The sequence below is a fragment of the Bufo bufo genome, chromosome 7 (assembly GCF_905171765.1).
Source record: "Bufo bufo chromosome 7, aBufBuf1.1, whole genome shotgun sequence".
In the NCBI taxonomy this organism is placed as follows: Eukaryota; Metazoa; Chordata; class Amphibia; order Anura; family Bufonidae; genus Bufo; species Bufo bufo.
This window is the reverse complement of record NC_053395.1, coordinates 152,953,557-152,969,167: the sequence shown is the minus strand read 5'-3', so window position 1 is coordinate 152,969,167 and position 15,611 is coordinate 152,953,557. Positions and strand designations below refer to the sequence as shown.

Genomic DNA, 15,611 nt, shown 5'->3' with positions numbered 1-15,611 from the left:
GAGGACGCACAGGCACGGGGCGCCGGAGGCGGCGCCAGATGACGCGCGCACGCATCACAACGGGGGAGGAGCAGTAAACATCCACCTATCTAATTCTAAAATCGGGGCATCTCCATCTAATAAAAATGAAATAACAAGAAAGGAGGAGACAAAGAAAACAAAAACACAAAACGGGTGTGACCGCACATATAAATATATAGATGAATTCCCATCATCTCATGCAGTGTATCAAAAAAGGAACAAACCATGAGATACATGTGTAATAGATACAATATAGTGCAATTTAATAAATATGACAATATATCCAATGCTTGATAGGCACGTATATATAATAATACAGAGTACAAGAAGTAATAAAAATAATACAATTATACAGAAGAAAAAGTGCAAAAATGCAATTACACAAAAATACAAAGATACATGATTATTCATAAATACACAAATACATACACAGATATAACAATTGATGATTCTCATATACATCATGTATATATATGATATAATAAAAAGAAATTATATGAATAAAAGTATATAACCTTTATTCATATAATTTATTTTTATTATTATATCAGCATTACTTTTCCCGTCATTAATTATTATTATCATTATTTTTCATTATTACTTTTTCTGGTGTTACCGTATGTATTTATTCAATCATGTATTCATTGAATATCACAATTATGATGTATATGAGAATCATCAATTATGTTGTTATATCTGTGTATGTATTTGTGTATTTATGAATAATCATGTATCTTTGTATTTTTGTGTAATTGCATTTTTGCACTTTTTCTTCTGTATAATTGTATTATTTTTATTACTTCTTGTACTCTGTATTATTATATATACGTGCCTATCAAGCATTGGATATATTGTCATATTTATTAAATTGCACTATATTGTATCTATTACACATGTATCTCATGGTTTGTTCCTTTTTTGATACACTGCATGAGATAATGGGTATTCATCTATATATTTATATGTGCGGTCACACCCGTTTTGTGTTTTTGTTTTCTTTGTCCCCTCCTTTCTTGTTATTTCATTTTTATTAGATGGAGATGCCCCGATTTTAGAATTAGATAGGTGGATGTTTACTGCTCCTCCCCCGTTGTGATGCGTGCGCGCGTCATCTGGCGCCGCCTCCGGCGCCCCGTGCGTCCTCACGTTGCGTAATTTCCGCCCGATCATGTGACTCGTCACGTGGGGTGGGCGTGGCCCGACAGGACGCCGGCTGCGGGGTAGCCGGACGTGTTTGCGCTGGAGTGTGCGCGCGCCGATCAGCATACACACCTGGGGACAAGTAAGTACTGGCTCCTGATTGGCTCAGAGAGACTTTAATACATTTGATTCACAGTGATGGCGTTACCCCCTGACGAAGGCACGCCGAAACGCGCGTTGGGGTAGCGCCATCCTGGTTGTTACACTTCTGGTCCATTTTTGGTGAGTCCCTCCTGCATTTTCTTTCCTGGTACGTCATGGGTCCTTAAGGACTGGGGAACCATACCGTACCGATATGTCATGGGTCCCTAAGTGGTTAAGCTAGCCAAACACACTAGATAGGCCCACTTAACATATATCAGTTGTGTCCGGCCTGGTATATGTGCACAGTAATTCAGTGAACAGATCAGCCATCTATCTATTGATAGCGCCAGACAGAAAAACGGAGCATGCAGAGTTTCTGTCCGGTGCCATCTAGCATCACAACTGATGTATGAGAACAATGCCATAGAAAACTATAGGATCAGTTCTAGCTTCAGGTCTCCTACAGCAATTTCTACTTCATGCTGGACATATATAGAGGGGACCCATCTCACCACTGCCAATTGGAAGCGGCTCCCCATGAATCAAATCTCAAAGCTTGTTGGAAAGTCGGATCTTGACTCATAGGGAGCCACTTCCAATAGCTGCCACTCATTCTTGAGATACCTCTCTGCATATTCGTTTCCCATGGAGCATTGCTAATAAGACTCCATACCATTAAGTCGCTCTAGTAACTCTCCATAAGGAGACCCAGCACCCTGCCTAAACAAGTTCCAAGGCATCGCACTCAGCCAGCCGGAATCCTACTCCATACTGTGGAGGGGCAAGAACCCAAAACAGCCATCTATGGATAGATACCTGGCCTGGCTATATCAAGATCTGACTTTCCAACAAGCCCTGGCATTTGACTCATTGGGAGCCATTTCCAATAGGTTCTCATTCTTGGGAGATACCCCTTTGCCTATTCATTTCCCATGGAGCATTGCCAAAAAGTCTCCATACCATGGACTGCTTCCATTAAGTCTCCATACAGGACTGGTCTCTTTAGGGAGATTCAGAACTATGCCTAAGCCGCTCCCCAGGGAATAAAAGGATTAGGCATGTTGAAATCCAACAGCCCGATCCTTCGTTGCCCAACCTCTGCTGTCAAGAACAGTCAAACAGCCTCAAGCAAATTAGACGGTCATCTGGGACTGCCAAAATGTGTCAGACATTAATGTATGGCCAGGGTATCACAGCAGTTAGCGTCCCACCTCAATCTTTCCCTATGGAAGAAAAGATGCAAGCAACCTGCACAAGCAATGTGAACTAGAATCCTATTTCCTCATAAGGAAACATCCAGTGGCATTGAGACCAAGATAGCCTTATCCAAGAAGTTGTCAAAGCTAGCACATCTCACAGCTTAAAAATCCCCGCACAAACCTGCCAGTCAGTTCTAACTGCACGGGTAGACTGCCAGGTGGTGTAGGCACAAAAAAAAAAAAAAGAAATCAAACTCTGTTTATACCTTGGCACGGCACCCAAAACTATCAAGTTGGCTTTTTGCTTGTTGTTCCCAATAACTGCATTTTTCATATCTCTGTAAAAATAAAACAGACAATTGTGAGCTCACAAAATGGGACAAAAAGCGACCAAATGTTTTCCGAAAACAGGTAGGAGTCAAATATATAGCCCCATACTGCACGTCAGTCTCATGAGATCTCAAGAAAAACAAGTAATCGCAACGACCTGAATACAAGAGATACTTACATAACTCCCTGCAGAACCTTCTGTGGATCAGGATCAAACAGTCTGTCCACATAATGGCGACTGCTGGCTGTAACCTCCTAAAAGTAAGAACGGATACAGTCAGTCACAGCACAAAGACCAAACGGGTATCACACGTCCGTAGCATTCAGCGTCTACTGCACGTTAGAGGGGTTGTCCAGGATTATACGGCCAATGGTCTACCATCAATATCTGATGCACCCCTGCTGATCAGCTGTTCCACTACTCTGGCTACTGTAGCGCTGCTCTCAGTGAGGGGTGTCGGACCCCCACTTACCAGATATTGCTGGCCTATCCTGAGGATAGGGCATCAATAGTAAACTCCTGGACGAGCACTTTAACAAGGGCGAGCACAGCAGAGGACGCAGTACATATAGGAAGTGCTGCAGCCTTGTGGTTACAAAATATGGAATCATACATGGAAATGAACCATCAGAAGGAGCCACACACAGAGGTCTCGAAACATGATCACCCCGGACAACTAACGCCGATTACAGACATTTTTCCTCTGCAAAGGAAATTAAACAAAGACAGGACCAAATTAATGAGAAACTAAAACAAATTACATTTACTACATTTCCTAATGGGGCAGAGCAGATATTATCGCAACTTTATAGGAAACCACAAATCCATTTCCTTCTTTCCATATAATGGAGACTGTATACTGAAATTAGTCTGTACAAATACGAATATGATAGTGTCCCGAAACTTTACTTTGCATCTTCTTCAATTGCCATAGGAAATATAAGAAAAAATAAATAAAAGAAAAAAATACTAGTGCAACTACAAGCAATAATACAAAAAAAAAATAAAATTAATATCAATACCACCACAAGTACTAGCAATAATAACACTAATTATCATAATAATACTAATAAAAAAAACAACAACAATACCAGTACTAGAGATGAGCTTCGTTTGTTAAAGCTGAATTGCATTATGTATTCTGCTACCACGGACCATAACGCAATTCTATGACGGAAGGCATGATGGAACACCTTTGGAGGCATTCTGTTATTTATTCCGTCATAATAGAAGTCTATGGACTGCATAACGGATCCGTCCCGTTTCCGTTATGCAGGAGAGGACTCCCCTGCATAATGGAAACGGGATGGATCCATTTTGCAGCCCATAGACTTCTATTATGACGGAATAAATAACAGAATGCCTCCAAAGGTGTTCCATCATGCCTTCCGTCATAGAATTGCGTTATGGTCCGTGGTAGCAGAATACATAATGCAATTCAGCTTTTACCACCAAACGAAGCGCGAACAAATTTCATAATATGAAATTCGCTCATCTCTAACTAGTGCAACTAGTAAAAATAATAATAAATAAATAAAATAAAAAACACAATTTAAGAAATTCAAGGGTTTTTGAAAGGATTTCCACGTAACTAACACATTAACAAGCAATCCAGGGTCACAGCTTTATTCCATGTTAGTAATCACTATAAGTCCACAAAGAACAGTTTTCCATGAAGAAACAAAAATAGAAAGAGATATATATATCTGGCTTCACACAGGTGTATTTCATTTAATGTTTGTGTGTGTAGTTAAAAGATATCAACAGTATTCCCCCATAACGTCACCTCCACAGCCCCCCGCCCCTTCACACTGAGCCCTCCCCCACAGTGTCCCACCTTCTTTAAAATGGGACCTCCACATCAGCCCACCCCCTTAACTTTGACCTTCACAGCAGACTGCCCCTTTAACAGTAACCTTTACACCACCCCACCCCTTAACAGTGACCTCCATGGGGGACAGTCCCCATAACTGACTTCCACCATTCCCTGCCCCCTTAACAGTGACCTCCACAGTGGCCCGACAATCGTCCAATCAAATTTTTTTTCTTACGGGGCATTGGGGTCTTTAATTGATAGTATATAAAACCTCACAGAATTAGTCCCTTTTCACACGAGCATGACGGATTGGCTCTGGATGCGTTCAGTAAAACTCACACCATTTTGCAAGCAAGTTCAATCAGTTTTGTCTGTGATTGCGTTCAGTTTTTTCCACGCGGGTGCAATGTGTTTTGAGATTTTTTCACGCGGGCGATAAAAAACAGAAGATTTACAAACAACATCTCTTAGCAACCATCAGTGATGGTTTTTCACTGAAGCCCTATTCACTTCTATGTGACGGACCATGTGATGAACGTAGTGACGTCATCAAAGGTCCTATTCCTCACAGAACAAGACAGAAGAGATGCCGGCTGCGCGAACAAGTGGATTAAGGAGAGTTTAATTTTTTTTAATTTTTTTTTAACCCCTCCAGCCCTATTGTACTATGCATTCTGTATTCAGAATGCTATTATTTTCCCTTATAACCATGTTATAAGAGGAAATAATAAAGATTGGGTCCCCATCCCGATCGTCTCCTAACAACCGTGCGTGAAAATCGCACCGCATCCGCACTTGCTTGCGGATGCTTGTGATTTTCACGCAGCCCCATTCACTTCTATGGGGCCTGCGTTACGTGAAAAACGCACAAAATAGAGCATGCTGTGATTTTCACGCAACGCACAAGTGATGCGTGAAAATCACCGCTCATGTGCACAGCCCCATAGAAATGAATGGGTCCAGAATCAGTGCGGGTGCAATGCGTTCACCTCCCGCACAGGGTTCCCCAAGTCACAGGAGGCGGCTGTGCAAAATTTTGTGATTGTATGTATGTCTGCATTTACATACACACACTCAGCTTTATATATTAGACTAGCTGAAGGATCTGGCTTCGCTCGTGCATATTTAATCCATTTCATTTAATGTTTGTGTGTGTCGTTAAAAGATATCAACACTATCCACTATAACAGTGACATCTACAGCACCCCGCCCCCTTCAGACTCCCTGTCCTCCGTCTGGCGCAGGGCCTGGACGGACACAAGGATGTCCTATTGAACAGCTCACTCTCAGACAGCAACACTGTGCTGTCTGTGTGAGCTGCAGGAAGAAAGTCACCCTCCCTCCCAACCCTGCAGCTGAGGTGTCGGAGGGGGTGTGGCCTAACCACATTGGGCGTGGCTTAGCGCAGTGTTTCCCAAACAGTGTGCCTCCAGCTGTTGCAAAACTACAACTCCCAGCATGCCCGCACAGCCAAAGGCTGTCCAGGCATTCTGGGAGTTGTAGTTTTGCAACAGCTGGAGGCACACTGGTTGGGAAACACTGGCTTAGCGGGACCTAGAAGTTGAGGAGTGGGAGGAGGCGTGGCCTAACCAGATCGGGGGCATGTCCTTTTGAACAGCTCACTCTAAGACAGCAGCACTGTGCTGTCTGAGTGTGAGCTGCAGGGAGAAAGTCACCGTCCCTCCCACCCCTGCAGCTGACAGAAGTTGATTTTTACCTTCATTTTTTTAATCCCTGCCGGCTGAGTAGTGGGAGGGGCGTGGCCTAACCGGCTCAGAAGCGTGGCTTAGCGGGAGCAGTCGGCAGGGTTTTAAGTTTGTCTTTTGAGGGTGGATACATTGCGGCGGGGGCGTGTCTGGGCTCCTTCCTGCAAGTGTGAGGCCCCTCTGGGCACCTTACTGGCTCATTTGCATACCAAATAAACTGGATTTTCAAAAGGATAAAAACATCTATTGCTGGAACAAAAGGCACATCTTGAAATAAGGTACTAAGGTCTATTAGGCCATGGCTTTACTTCAATAGCGATTATCCGGGTGACAGATTTCCTTTAAAGCTCTCCTATAGCAGTAAAGATAAATGGCTGGGTTGTTTATGGAAACATGAAGTAAAACTGTGTATGTGGAGGCTGGAGGACCTGCGAGCTTCTATTGGCTGATAAGGGTCATGTAACCAAGCTTCTATTGGCTAATGCATTTTTTGGGAATATCTCAGGAACAGTACGTCCTAGAGAGCTGAGACCTGGTCTAAAACCTTCCCGGACACCTGATATACCTGTGTGCCAAATTTCGTGACTGTAAATGAGGTGCGGATTCCTTTAGCGGAGATACATACATACACACACATACATACACTCAGCTTTATACAGTGGGATGCGAAAGTTTGGGCAACCTTGTTAATCGTCATGATTTTCCTGTATAAATCGTTGGTTGTTACGATAAATAATGTCAGTTAAATATATCATATAGGAGACACACACAGTGATATTTGAGAAGTGAAATGAAGTTTATTGGATTTACAGAAAGTGTGCTATAATTGTTTAAACAGAATTAGGCAGGCGCATAAATTTGGGCACTGTTGTCATTTTATTGATTCCAAAACCTTTAGAACTAATTATTGGAACTCAAATTGGCTTGGTAAGCTCAGTGACCCCTGACCTACATACACAGGTGTATTCAATTATGAGAAAGAGTATTTAAGGGGGTCAATTGTAAGTTTCCCTCCTCTTTTAATTTTCTCTGAAGAGTAGCAACATGGGGGTCTCAAAACAACTCTCAAATGACCTGAAGACAAAGATTGTTCACCATCATGGTTTAGGGGAAGGATACAGAAAGATGTCTCAGAGATTTCAGCTGTCTGTTTCCACAGTTAGGAACATATTGAGGAAATGGAAGACCACAGGCTCAGTTCAAGTTAAGGCACGAAGTGGCAGACCAAGAAAAATCTCAGATAGACAGAAGCGACGAATGGTGAGAACAGTCAGAGTCAACCCACAGACCAGCACCAAAGACCTACAACATCATCTTGCTGCAGATGGAGTCACTGTGCATCGTTCAACCATTCGGCGCACTTTACACAAGGAGATGCTGTATGTGAGAGTGATGCAGAGGAAGCCTTTTCTCTGCCCACAGCACAAAAAGTGCCGCTTGAGGTGGGCTAAAGCACATTTGGACAAGCCAGCTTCATTTTGGAATAAGGTGCTGTGGACTGATGAAACTAAATTTGAGTTATTTGGCCATAAAAAGGGGCGTTATGCATGGAGGAAAAAGAACACAGCATTCCAAGAAAAACACCTGCTACCTACAGTAAACTATGGTGGTGGTTCCATCATGCTGTGGGGCTGTGTGGCCAGTGCAGGGACTGGGAATCTTGTCAAAGTTGAGGGACGCATGGATTCCACTCAGTATGAGCAGATTCTGGAGACCAATGTCCAGGAATCAGTGACAAAGCTGAAGCTGCGCCGGGGCTGGATCTTTCAACAAGACAACGACCCTAAACACTGCTCAAAATCCACTAAGGCATTTATGCAGAGGAACAAGTACAACGTTCTGGAATGGCCATCTCAGTCCTCAGACCTGAATATAATTGAAAATCTGTGGTGTGACTTAAAGAGAGCTGTCCATGCTCGGAAGCCATCAAACCTGAATGAACTAAAGATGTTTTGTAAAGAGGAATGGTCCAAAATACCTTCAACCAGAATCCAGACTCTCATTGGAACCTACAGGAAGCGTTTAGAAGCTGTAATTTCTGCAAAAGGAGGATCTACTTTTCTTTTTTGTGGTGCCCAAATTTATGCACCTGCCTAATTTTGTTTAAACAATTATAGCACACTTTCTGTAAATCCAATAAACTTCATTTCACTTCTCAAATATCACTGTGTGTGTCTCCTATATGATATATTTAACTGACATTTTTTATCGTAACAACCAACGATTTATACAGGAAAATCATGACGATTAACAAGGTTGCCCAAACTTTCGCATCCCACTGTATATTAGACTAGCTGAAGGACCCGGTTTCGCACGAGTATATTTCATCTACTTCATTTAATGTTTGTGTGTGTCGGTAAAAGATATCAACACTATCCACTATTAGGCCCCTTTCACACGGGCGAGTATACCGCGCGGATGCCATGCGTGAGTTGAACGCATTGCACCCGCACTGAATACCGACCCATTAATTTCTATGGGGCTGTTCACATGAGCGGTAATTTTCACTCATCACTTGTGCGTTGCGTGAAAATCGCAGCATGCTCTATATTCTGCGTTTTTCACGCAATGCATGCCCCATAGAAGTGAATGGGGTTGCTTGGAAATCGCAAGCAAGTGCGGATGCGGTGCGATTTTCACGCACGGTTGCTAGGAGACGATCGGGATAGAGACCCGATCATTATTATTTTCCCTTATAACATGGTTAAAAGGGAAAATAATAGCATTCTGAATACAGAATGCATAGTAAAATAGTGCTGGAGGGGTTAAAAAAAAAAAAAAATAATAATTTAACTCACCTTAATCCACTTGATCGCGGAGCCGGCATCTCCTTCTGTCTCCTTTGCTGAACAGGACCTGTGGTGACGTCACTCCGGTCATCACATGATCTTTTACCATAGTGATGGATCATGTGATGACCGGAGTGACGTCACCACAGGTCATTTTCCTGTAATGAATGCTCACCACAGGTCCTGTTCAGCAAAGGAGACAGAAGGAGATGCCGGCCTCCGCGATCAAGTGGATTAAGGTGAGTTAAATTATTATTTTTTTAACCCCTCCAGCGCTATTTTACTATGCAGTCTGTATTCAGAATGCTATTATTTTCCCTTATAACCATGTTATAAGGGAAAATAATACAATCTACAGAACACTGATCCCAAGCCCGAACTTCTGTGAAGAATTTCGGGTTTGGGTACCAAACATGCGTGATTTTTCTCACGCGAGTGCAAAACGCATTACAATGTTTTGCACTCGCGCGGAAAAATCGCGGGTGTTCCCGTAACGCACCCGCACATTTTCCCGCAACGCCCGTCTGAAAGAGGCCTAACAGTGACCTCCACAGCACCCCGCCCCTTCACAGTGACCTCCACAGCAGCCCACCCCCTTAACTTTGACCTTCACCGCAGCCTGCCCCTTTAACAGCGAGTTCCACAGCAAAAAATTTCAACCAACCCTATTAGGCCACACTTGCGACTTTTGAAGTATATTTGCAACATTTCCCCTGATAAATTGTGACTTTTGTCTCAGATTCGGGACATGTTTTGTTGGATGTCAATTCACTGACAAAACCCTGCCGTTTAGCTTATTTCTATTAGATAAAAATAATTGCGTCCTGTTTTAATACTTACCTATCACTTGTTCCCACGACGAGCTGGTTATTCTTTTCATAAGGCCTCATGCACACGAACGTTTTTTTTCACGGTCCGCAAAAACAGGGTCCGTAGGTCCGTGATCCGTGACCGTTTTTTCGTCCGTGGGTCTTCCTTGATTTTTGGCGGATCCACGGTCATGAAAAAAAAGTCATTTTGGTGTCCGCCTGGCCGTGCGGAGCCAAACGGATCCGTCCTGAATTACAATGCAAGTCAATGGGGACGGATCCGTTTGACGTTGACACAATATGGTGCCATTTCAAACGGATCCGTCCCCATTGACTTTCAATGTAAAGTCCGGAGTCCCTTTTATACCATCAGATCGGAGTTTTCTCCAATCCGATGGTATATTTTAACTTGAAGCGTCCCCATCACCATGGGAACGCCTCTATGTTAGAATATACTGTCGGATATGAGTTAGATCGTGAAACCTCATTTCCGACAGTATATTCTAACACAGAGGCGTTCCCATGGTGATGGGGACGCTTCTAGTTAGAATATACTACAAACTGTGTACATGACTGCCCCCTGCTGCCTAGCAGCATCCGATCTCTTACAGGGGGCCGTGATCAGCACAATTAACCCCTCAGGTGCCGCACCTGAAGGGGTTAATTGTACTATCATATCCCCCTGTAAGAGATCAGGGCTGCCAGGCAGCAGGGGGCAGACCCCCCCCCCCCCCCCTCCCCAGTTTGAATATCATTGGTGGCCAGTGCGGCCCCCCCCCCTTCCTCCATTGTAATAAATCGTTGGTGGCACAGTGTGCGCCCCCCCCCCTTCCTCCCTCTATTGTAATAATTCGTTGGTGGCACAGTGTGGCCCCCCCCCCCCGCCCCCTTCCTCCCTCTATTGTAATAAATCGTTGGTGGCAATCATTGGCCCCCCTCCCTCTATAGCATTAACAACATTGGTGGCCAGTGTGCGGCCTCCCATCTTGCGCCCCCCCCCCCCCCCCCGATCATTGGTGGCAGCGGGTTACTAGCAATAGTACAAGATTCATACTTACCTGGGAGCTGTGATGTTCGTGTCCGGCCGGGAGCTCCTCCTACTGGTAAGTGACGGTTCATTTAGCAATGCGCCGCACAGACCTGTCACTGTCACTTACCAGTAGGTGGAGCTCCCGGCCGGACACGAACATCGCAGCAGCAGGTAAGTATTAATCTTCTACTATTGTACTATTGCTAAGTAACCATGGCAACGAGGACTGTAGTAGCGTCCTGGTTGCCATGGTTACCGATCGGAGCCCCAGCGATTAAACTGGGACTCCGATCAGAACTCCGCTGCCACCAATGATGATGGGGGGGAGGGGGGGGGGAGATGGGAGGCTGCACACTGGCCACCAACGTTGTTAATGCTATAGAGGGGGGGGGGGGGGGCAATGGGGGGCGCACACTGTGCCACCAACGATTTATTACAATAGAGGGAGGAAGGGGGGGGGGGCGCACACTGTGCCACCAACGAATTATTACAATAGAGGGAGGGGGGGGGTGCCGCACTGGCCACCAATGATATTCAAACTGGGGAGGGGGGGGGGGGTCTGCCCCCTGCTGCCTGGCAGCCCTGATCTCTTACAGGGGGATATGATAGTACAATTAACCCTTTCAGGTGCCGCACCTGAAGGGGTTAATTGTGCTGATCACGGCCCCCTGTAAGAGATCGGGTGCTGCCAGGCAGCAGGGGGCAGTCTTGTACACAGTTTGTAGTGTATTCTAACTAGAAGCGTCCCCATCACCATGGGAACGCTTCTGTGTTAGAATATACTGTCGGTTCTGAGTTTTCACGAAGTGAAAACTCAGCTTTGAAAAAGCTTTATGCAGACGGATCTTCGGATCCGTCTGTATAAAAACTAACCTACGGCCACGGATCACGGACACGGATGCCAATCTTGTGTGCATCCGTGTTCTTTCACGGACCCATTGACTTGAATGGGTCCGTGAACCGTTGGCCGTGAAAAAAATAGGACAGGTCATATTTTTTTCACGGCCAGGAAACACGGATCACGGATGCGGCTGCAAAACGGTGCATTTTCCGATTTTTCCACGGACCCATTGAAAGTCAATGGGTCCGCGAAAAAAAACGGAAAACGGCACAACGGCCACGGGTGCACACAACGGTCGTGTGCATGAGGCCTAAATGTGACTTTTTCACATCTTTCTGCCATAAATGCAACACAAACCACCACCACATAAGCTGGCTTAATTGTCCACAACAATTTGATAGCCCCGCCCACTTTGACATTTATTACTCATTTATGATGCATTCTTTATGGTAATAATTCTGGAGAAAACAGTTGATATATTTAGCACAAATCAAAACACCATTCTTTTTGGGGTATTTTACGTCATCATTCTAGCACAATATGCTTAGTAAATGTCCCCCATGGGGTCATTTATCAAACTGGTGTAAAGAAGAACTGGCTTAGTTGCCCATAGCAACCAATCAGGTTCAACCTTTCATTTTCAAAAGGAGGTGTCAAAAATGAAAGGAGGTTGCTATGGGTAACTAAGCCAGTGCTACTTTACACCAGTTTGATAAATCTTCCCCTTAGGCCTCATGCACACAGCCGTTGTGCGGCCGTTCAGTGCATTGGGGACCGCAATTTGCGATCCTCAATGCACGGATCGAGACCCATTCATCTTGAATGGGTCCGTGATCCGTCCACACCGCAAAAAAAAATAGAGCATGTTTTTTTGTGGTGCAGAGGCAGCTCCGGATTGCGGACCCGTGCACCAAGTGAATGGGTCCGAATCCATGATGCAGATAGTGTGAAGTCCGCATTTTTTTGCGGACCCATTGAAATGAATGGGTCCTCATCCAATCTGCAAAAAAAATTTAAAATAACGGAACGGACACAAAAAACATTTGTGTGCATGTAGCCTAATGCAGGGGCAGCTAAGAGAATGGGATTTGACAAATCTCACGGACAATTTGCGTATATTCTCTGTGCGGCAATTCTCTCGCCATGCAGATTTTGCAATCGGCAGCTTGTCAATTGTTTCTATGGATTTTTAGTGCAGATTTCACCCTTTGCAAAGCTTTGCTGAAGAATCATAAGCGCAGAAATTTTGTTTGTAAACCCCCCATCCATGCGCAGATACTCTCTGGGGAAAGTCTTAGGCTGCATTCACACGTCCGTGGTGTGTTGCGGACCCGCAAATTGCGGGTCCGCAACACACCAGCCCGGCACCCCCATAGAAATGCCTATTCTTGTCCGCAAGCTGCGGACAAGAATAGGACATGCTCTATCTTTTTGCAGAGCTGCGGAGCCAAAGATCGGGGCCGCGCACCGCAAATGCGGATAAAATTGCGGAACGGATGCGGACTCATTTTGCGGACGTGTGAATGGAGCCTTAGGCTGGGTTCACACGGGCGTGGCGGATTTTTTCAGGATGCGTCCCGGGTGTACTGCGGCAAACCCGCGCGAGTAGGTACCCAATTGCAGTCAGTTTTGACTGCGATTGCGTTCCGTTGTTCAGTTTTTATCACGCGGGTGCAATGCGTTTTGCACGCGCGTGATAAAGACCTGAATGTGGTACCCAGACCCGAACTTCTTCACTGAAGTTCAGGTTTGGGTTCGGTGGTGTGTAGATTGTATTATTTTCCCTTATAACATGGTTATAATGGAAAATAATAGCATTCTTTAATACAGAATGCTTAGTAGAAGGTCAATTGAGGGTAAAAAAAATAAATAAAAAATAACTCACCTCCTCCAATTGATCGCGTAGCTGCCGGTCTCCTGTTCTTTCTTCAGGACCTGTCAAAGGACCTGCGGTGACGTCACTGAGATCACATGGTCCAATCACAATGTCCATCACCGTGGTGATGGACCATGTGATGTAACGGCACCACAGGTCCTTTAGCAAGCAGATCATGATTAAAGAAGTAAGAAGAGATCAAAACTACGCGATCAAAAGGAGGAGGTGAGTTAAATATTATTATTTTTTTATCCCTCAATTGACCTTCTACTAAGCATTCTGCATTAAAGAATGCTATTATTTTCCCTTATAACCATGCTATAAGGGAAAATAATACAGTGAATAGACTGTCATCCTAGCAACCATGCGTGAAAATCGCACCACATCCGCACTTCCTTGCGGATGCTTGCGATTTTCACTCAGCCCCATTCACTTCTATGGGGCCTGCGTTGCGTGATAAACGCACTATATAGAGCATGCTGCGATTTTCACACAACGCACAAGTGATGCGTAAAAATCACCGCTCATGTGCACAGCCCCATAGAAATGAATGGGTCAGGATTCAGCGCGGGTGCAATCCGTTCACCTCCCGCATTGCACCCGCGCGGAAATCTCACCCGTGTGAACTCAGCCTTAAAGCTGCAGATTTTCTGGCAAAATTTTCCGCACCTTTAGGCTACTTTCACACTCGCGTTTAATGCGGATCAGTCATGGATCTGTTCAGATAATACAACCGTATGCATCTGTTCAGAACGGATCCGTTTGTATTATCTGTAACATAGCCAAAACGGATCCGTCTTGAACACCACTGAAAGTCAATGGAGGACGGATCCGTTTTCTATTGTGCCAGATTGTGTCACAGAAAACGGATCCGTCCCCATTGACTTACATTGTGTGTCAGGACGGATCCGTTTGGCTCAGTTTCATCAGACGGACACCAAAACGCTGCAGGCAGCGTTTTGGGGTCTGTCTCCAGAGAAGAATGGAGGCGGAACTGATGCATTCTGAGCGGATCCTTTTCCATTCAGAATGCAAACTGATCCGTTTTGGACCGCTTGAGAGAGCCCTGAACGGATCTCAAAAATGGAAAGCTAAAACGCGAGTGTGAAAGTAGCCTAAGGTCTCACATGAGCGATCTGGACTGTGTGAAGATCTGTTCAGGAAAAAACTGGTGGTTTTGCCTGCAAGTTCAATCAGTATTTTCTGCTATCGCATTTAGTGTGTGCGTTTTTCACACGCATGACAAAAAAATAAAATAATTTTTTTTTATAACAATCTACATCTTCCAGCAACCATCAGTGATAAATGCATTGTATCCAGGCGCCCCATTCACTTATATGGAGCCAGAGCTGCGTGTAAAAACATACAATACAGAACATGCTGCGATTTTTTTCTGAATGCAAAGATGATGGGTGTAGAATGACGTTCATGTGCACAGACCCACTACAATGAATGGGTCAGGATTCAACCAGTAAGCCATGCGTTCACTGCACACATCGCATCCGGACAGAAAACTTGTGTGAAGAACCCTAATTTTTAGGTTCAGGTCGGTGTAGGTGTCCACAATGGGAAATTGTGCTTCCACACAATCGTCTGATATTGGCCTTATTGCATGGTGAATGCCATAAAAATAAAAAATAAATTGTGGAATTGCTTTTTTTTGTGACACTGATAAAAAAAAAAAAAATAATAATTCTAAACAAGCGAAAAAAAAAAAAGAAAAGAAAAAAAAAAACAAAAAAAAAAAAAACATGGCTTTTGATAATTCGGAAATTGAAAAAAAAACAAAAAAAAACGGAAGTAGGCCAAGCGGTTTTCCAGGATTATGACCCTTTTTAACCCCTTAACGCCCAGCGCTGGCAGAGATGACCACGGCATCGGAGCGTGTGAAAACACGTGATGCTCCGGC

General features: G+C 44.4%; 1 protein-coding gene across 2 annotated transcripts in view; it reads right to left on the bottom strand.

Moving 5' to 3' along the window:
* Positions 1–15,611, bottom strand: part of ARMC8 (armadillo repeat containing 8) — a 113,586-nt gene that overhangs the window by 91,254 nt on the left and 6,721 nt on the right. For both annotated transcript variants that reach the window (XM_040441695.1, XM_040441696.1), the window contains exons 2-3: positions 3,013–3,089; positions 2,771–2,842 (exon numbers count right to left, since the gene is read on the bottom strand). In XM_040441695.1, coding sequence (XP_040297629.1) covers positions 2,771–2,842; positions 3,013–3,089 — 149 coding nt within the window. The remainder of the gene's footprint in view (positions 1–2,770; positions 2,843–3,012; positions 3,090–15,611) is intronic.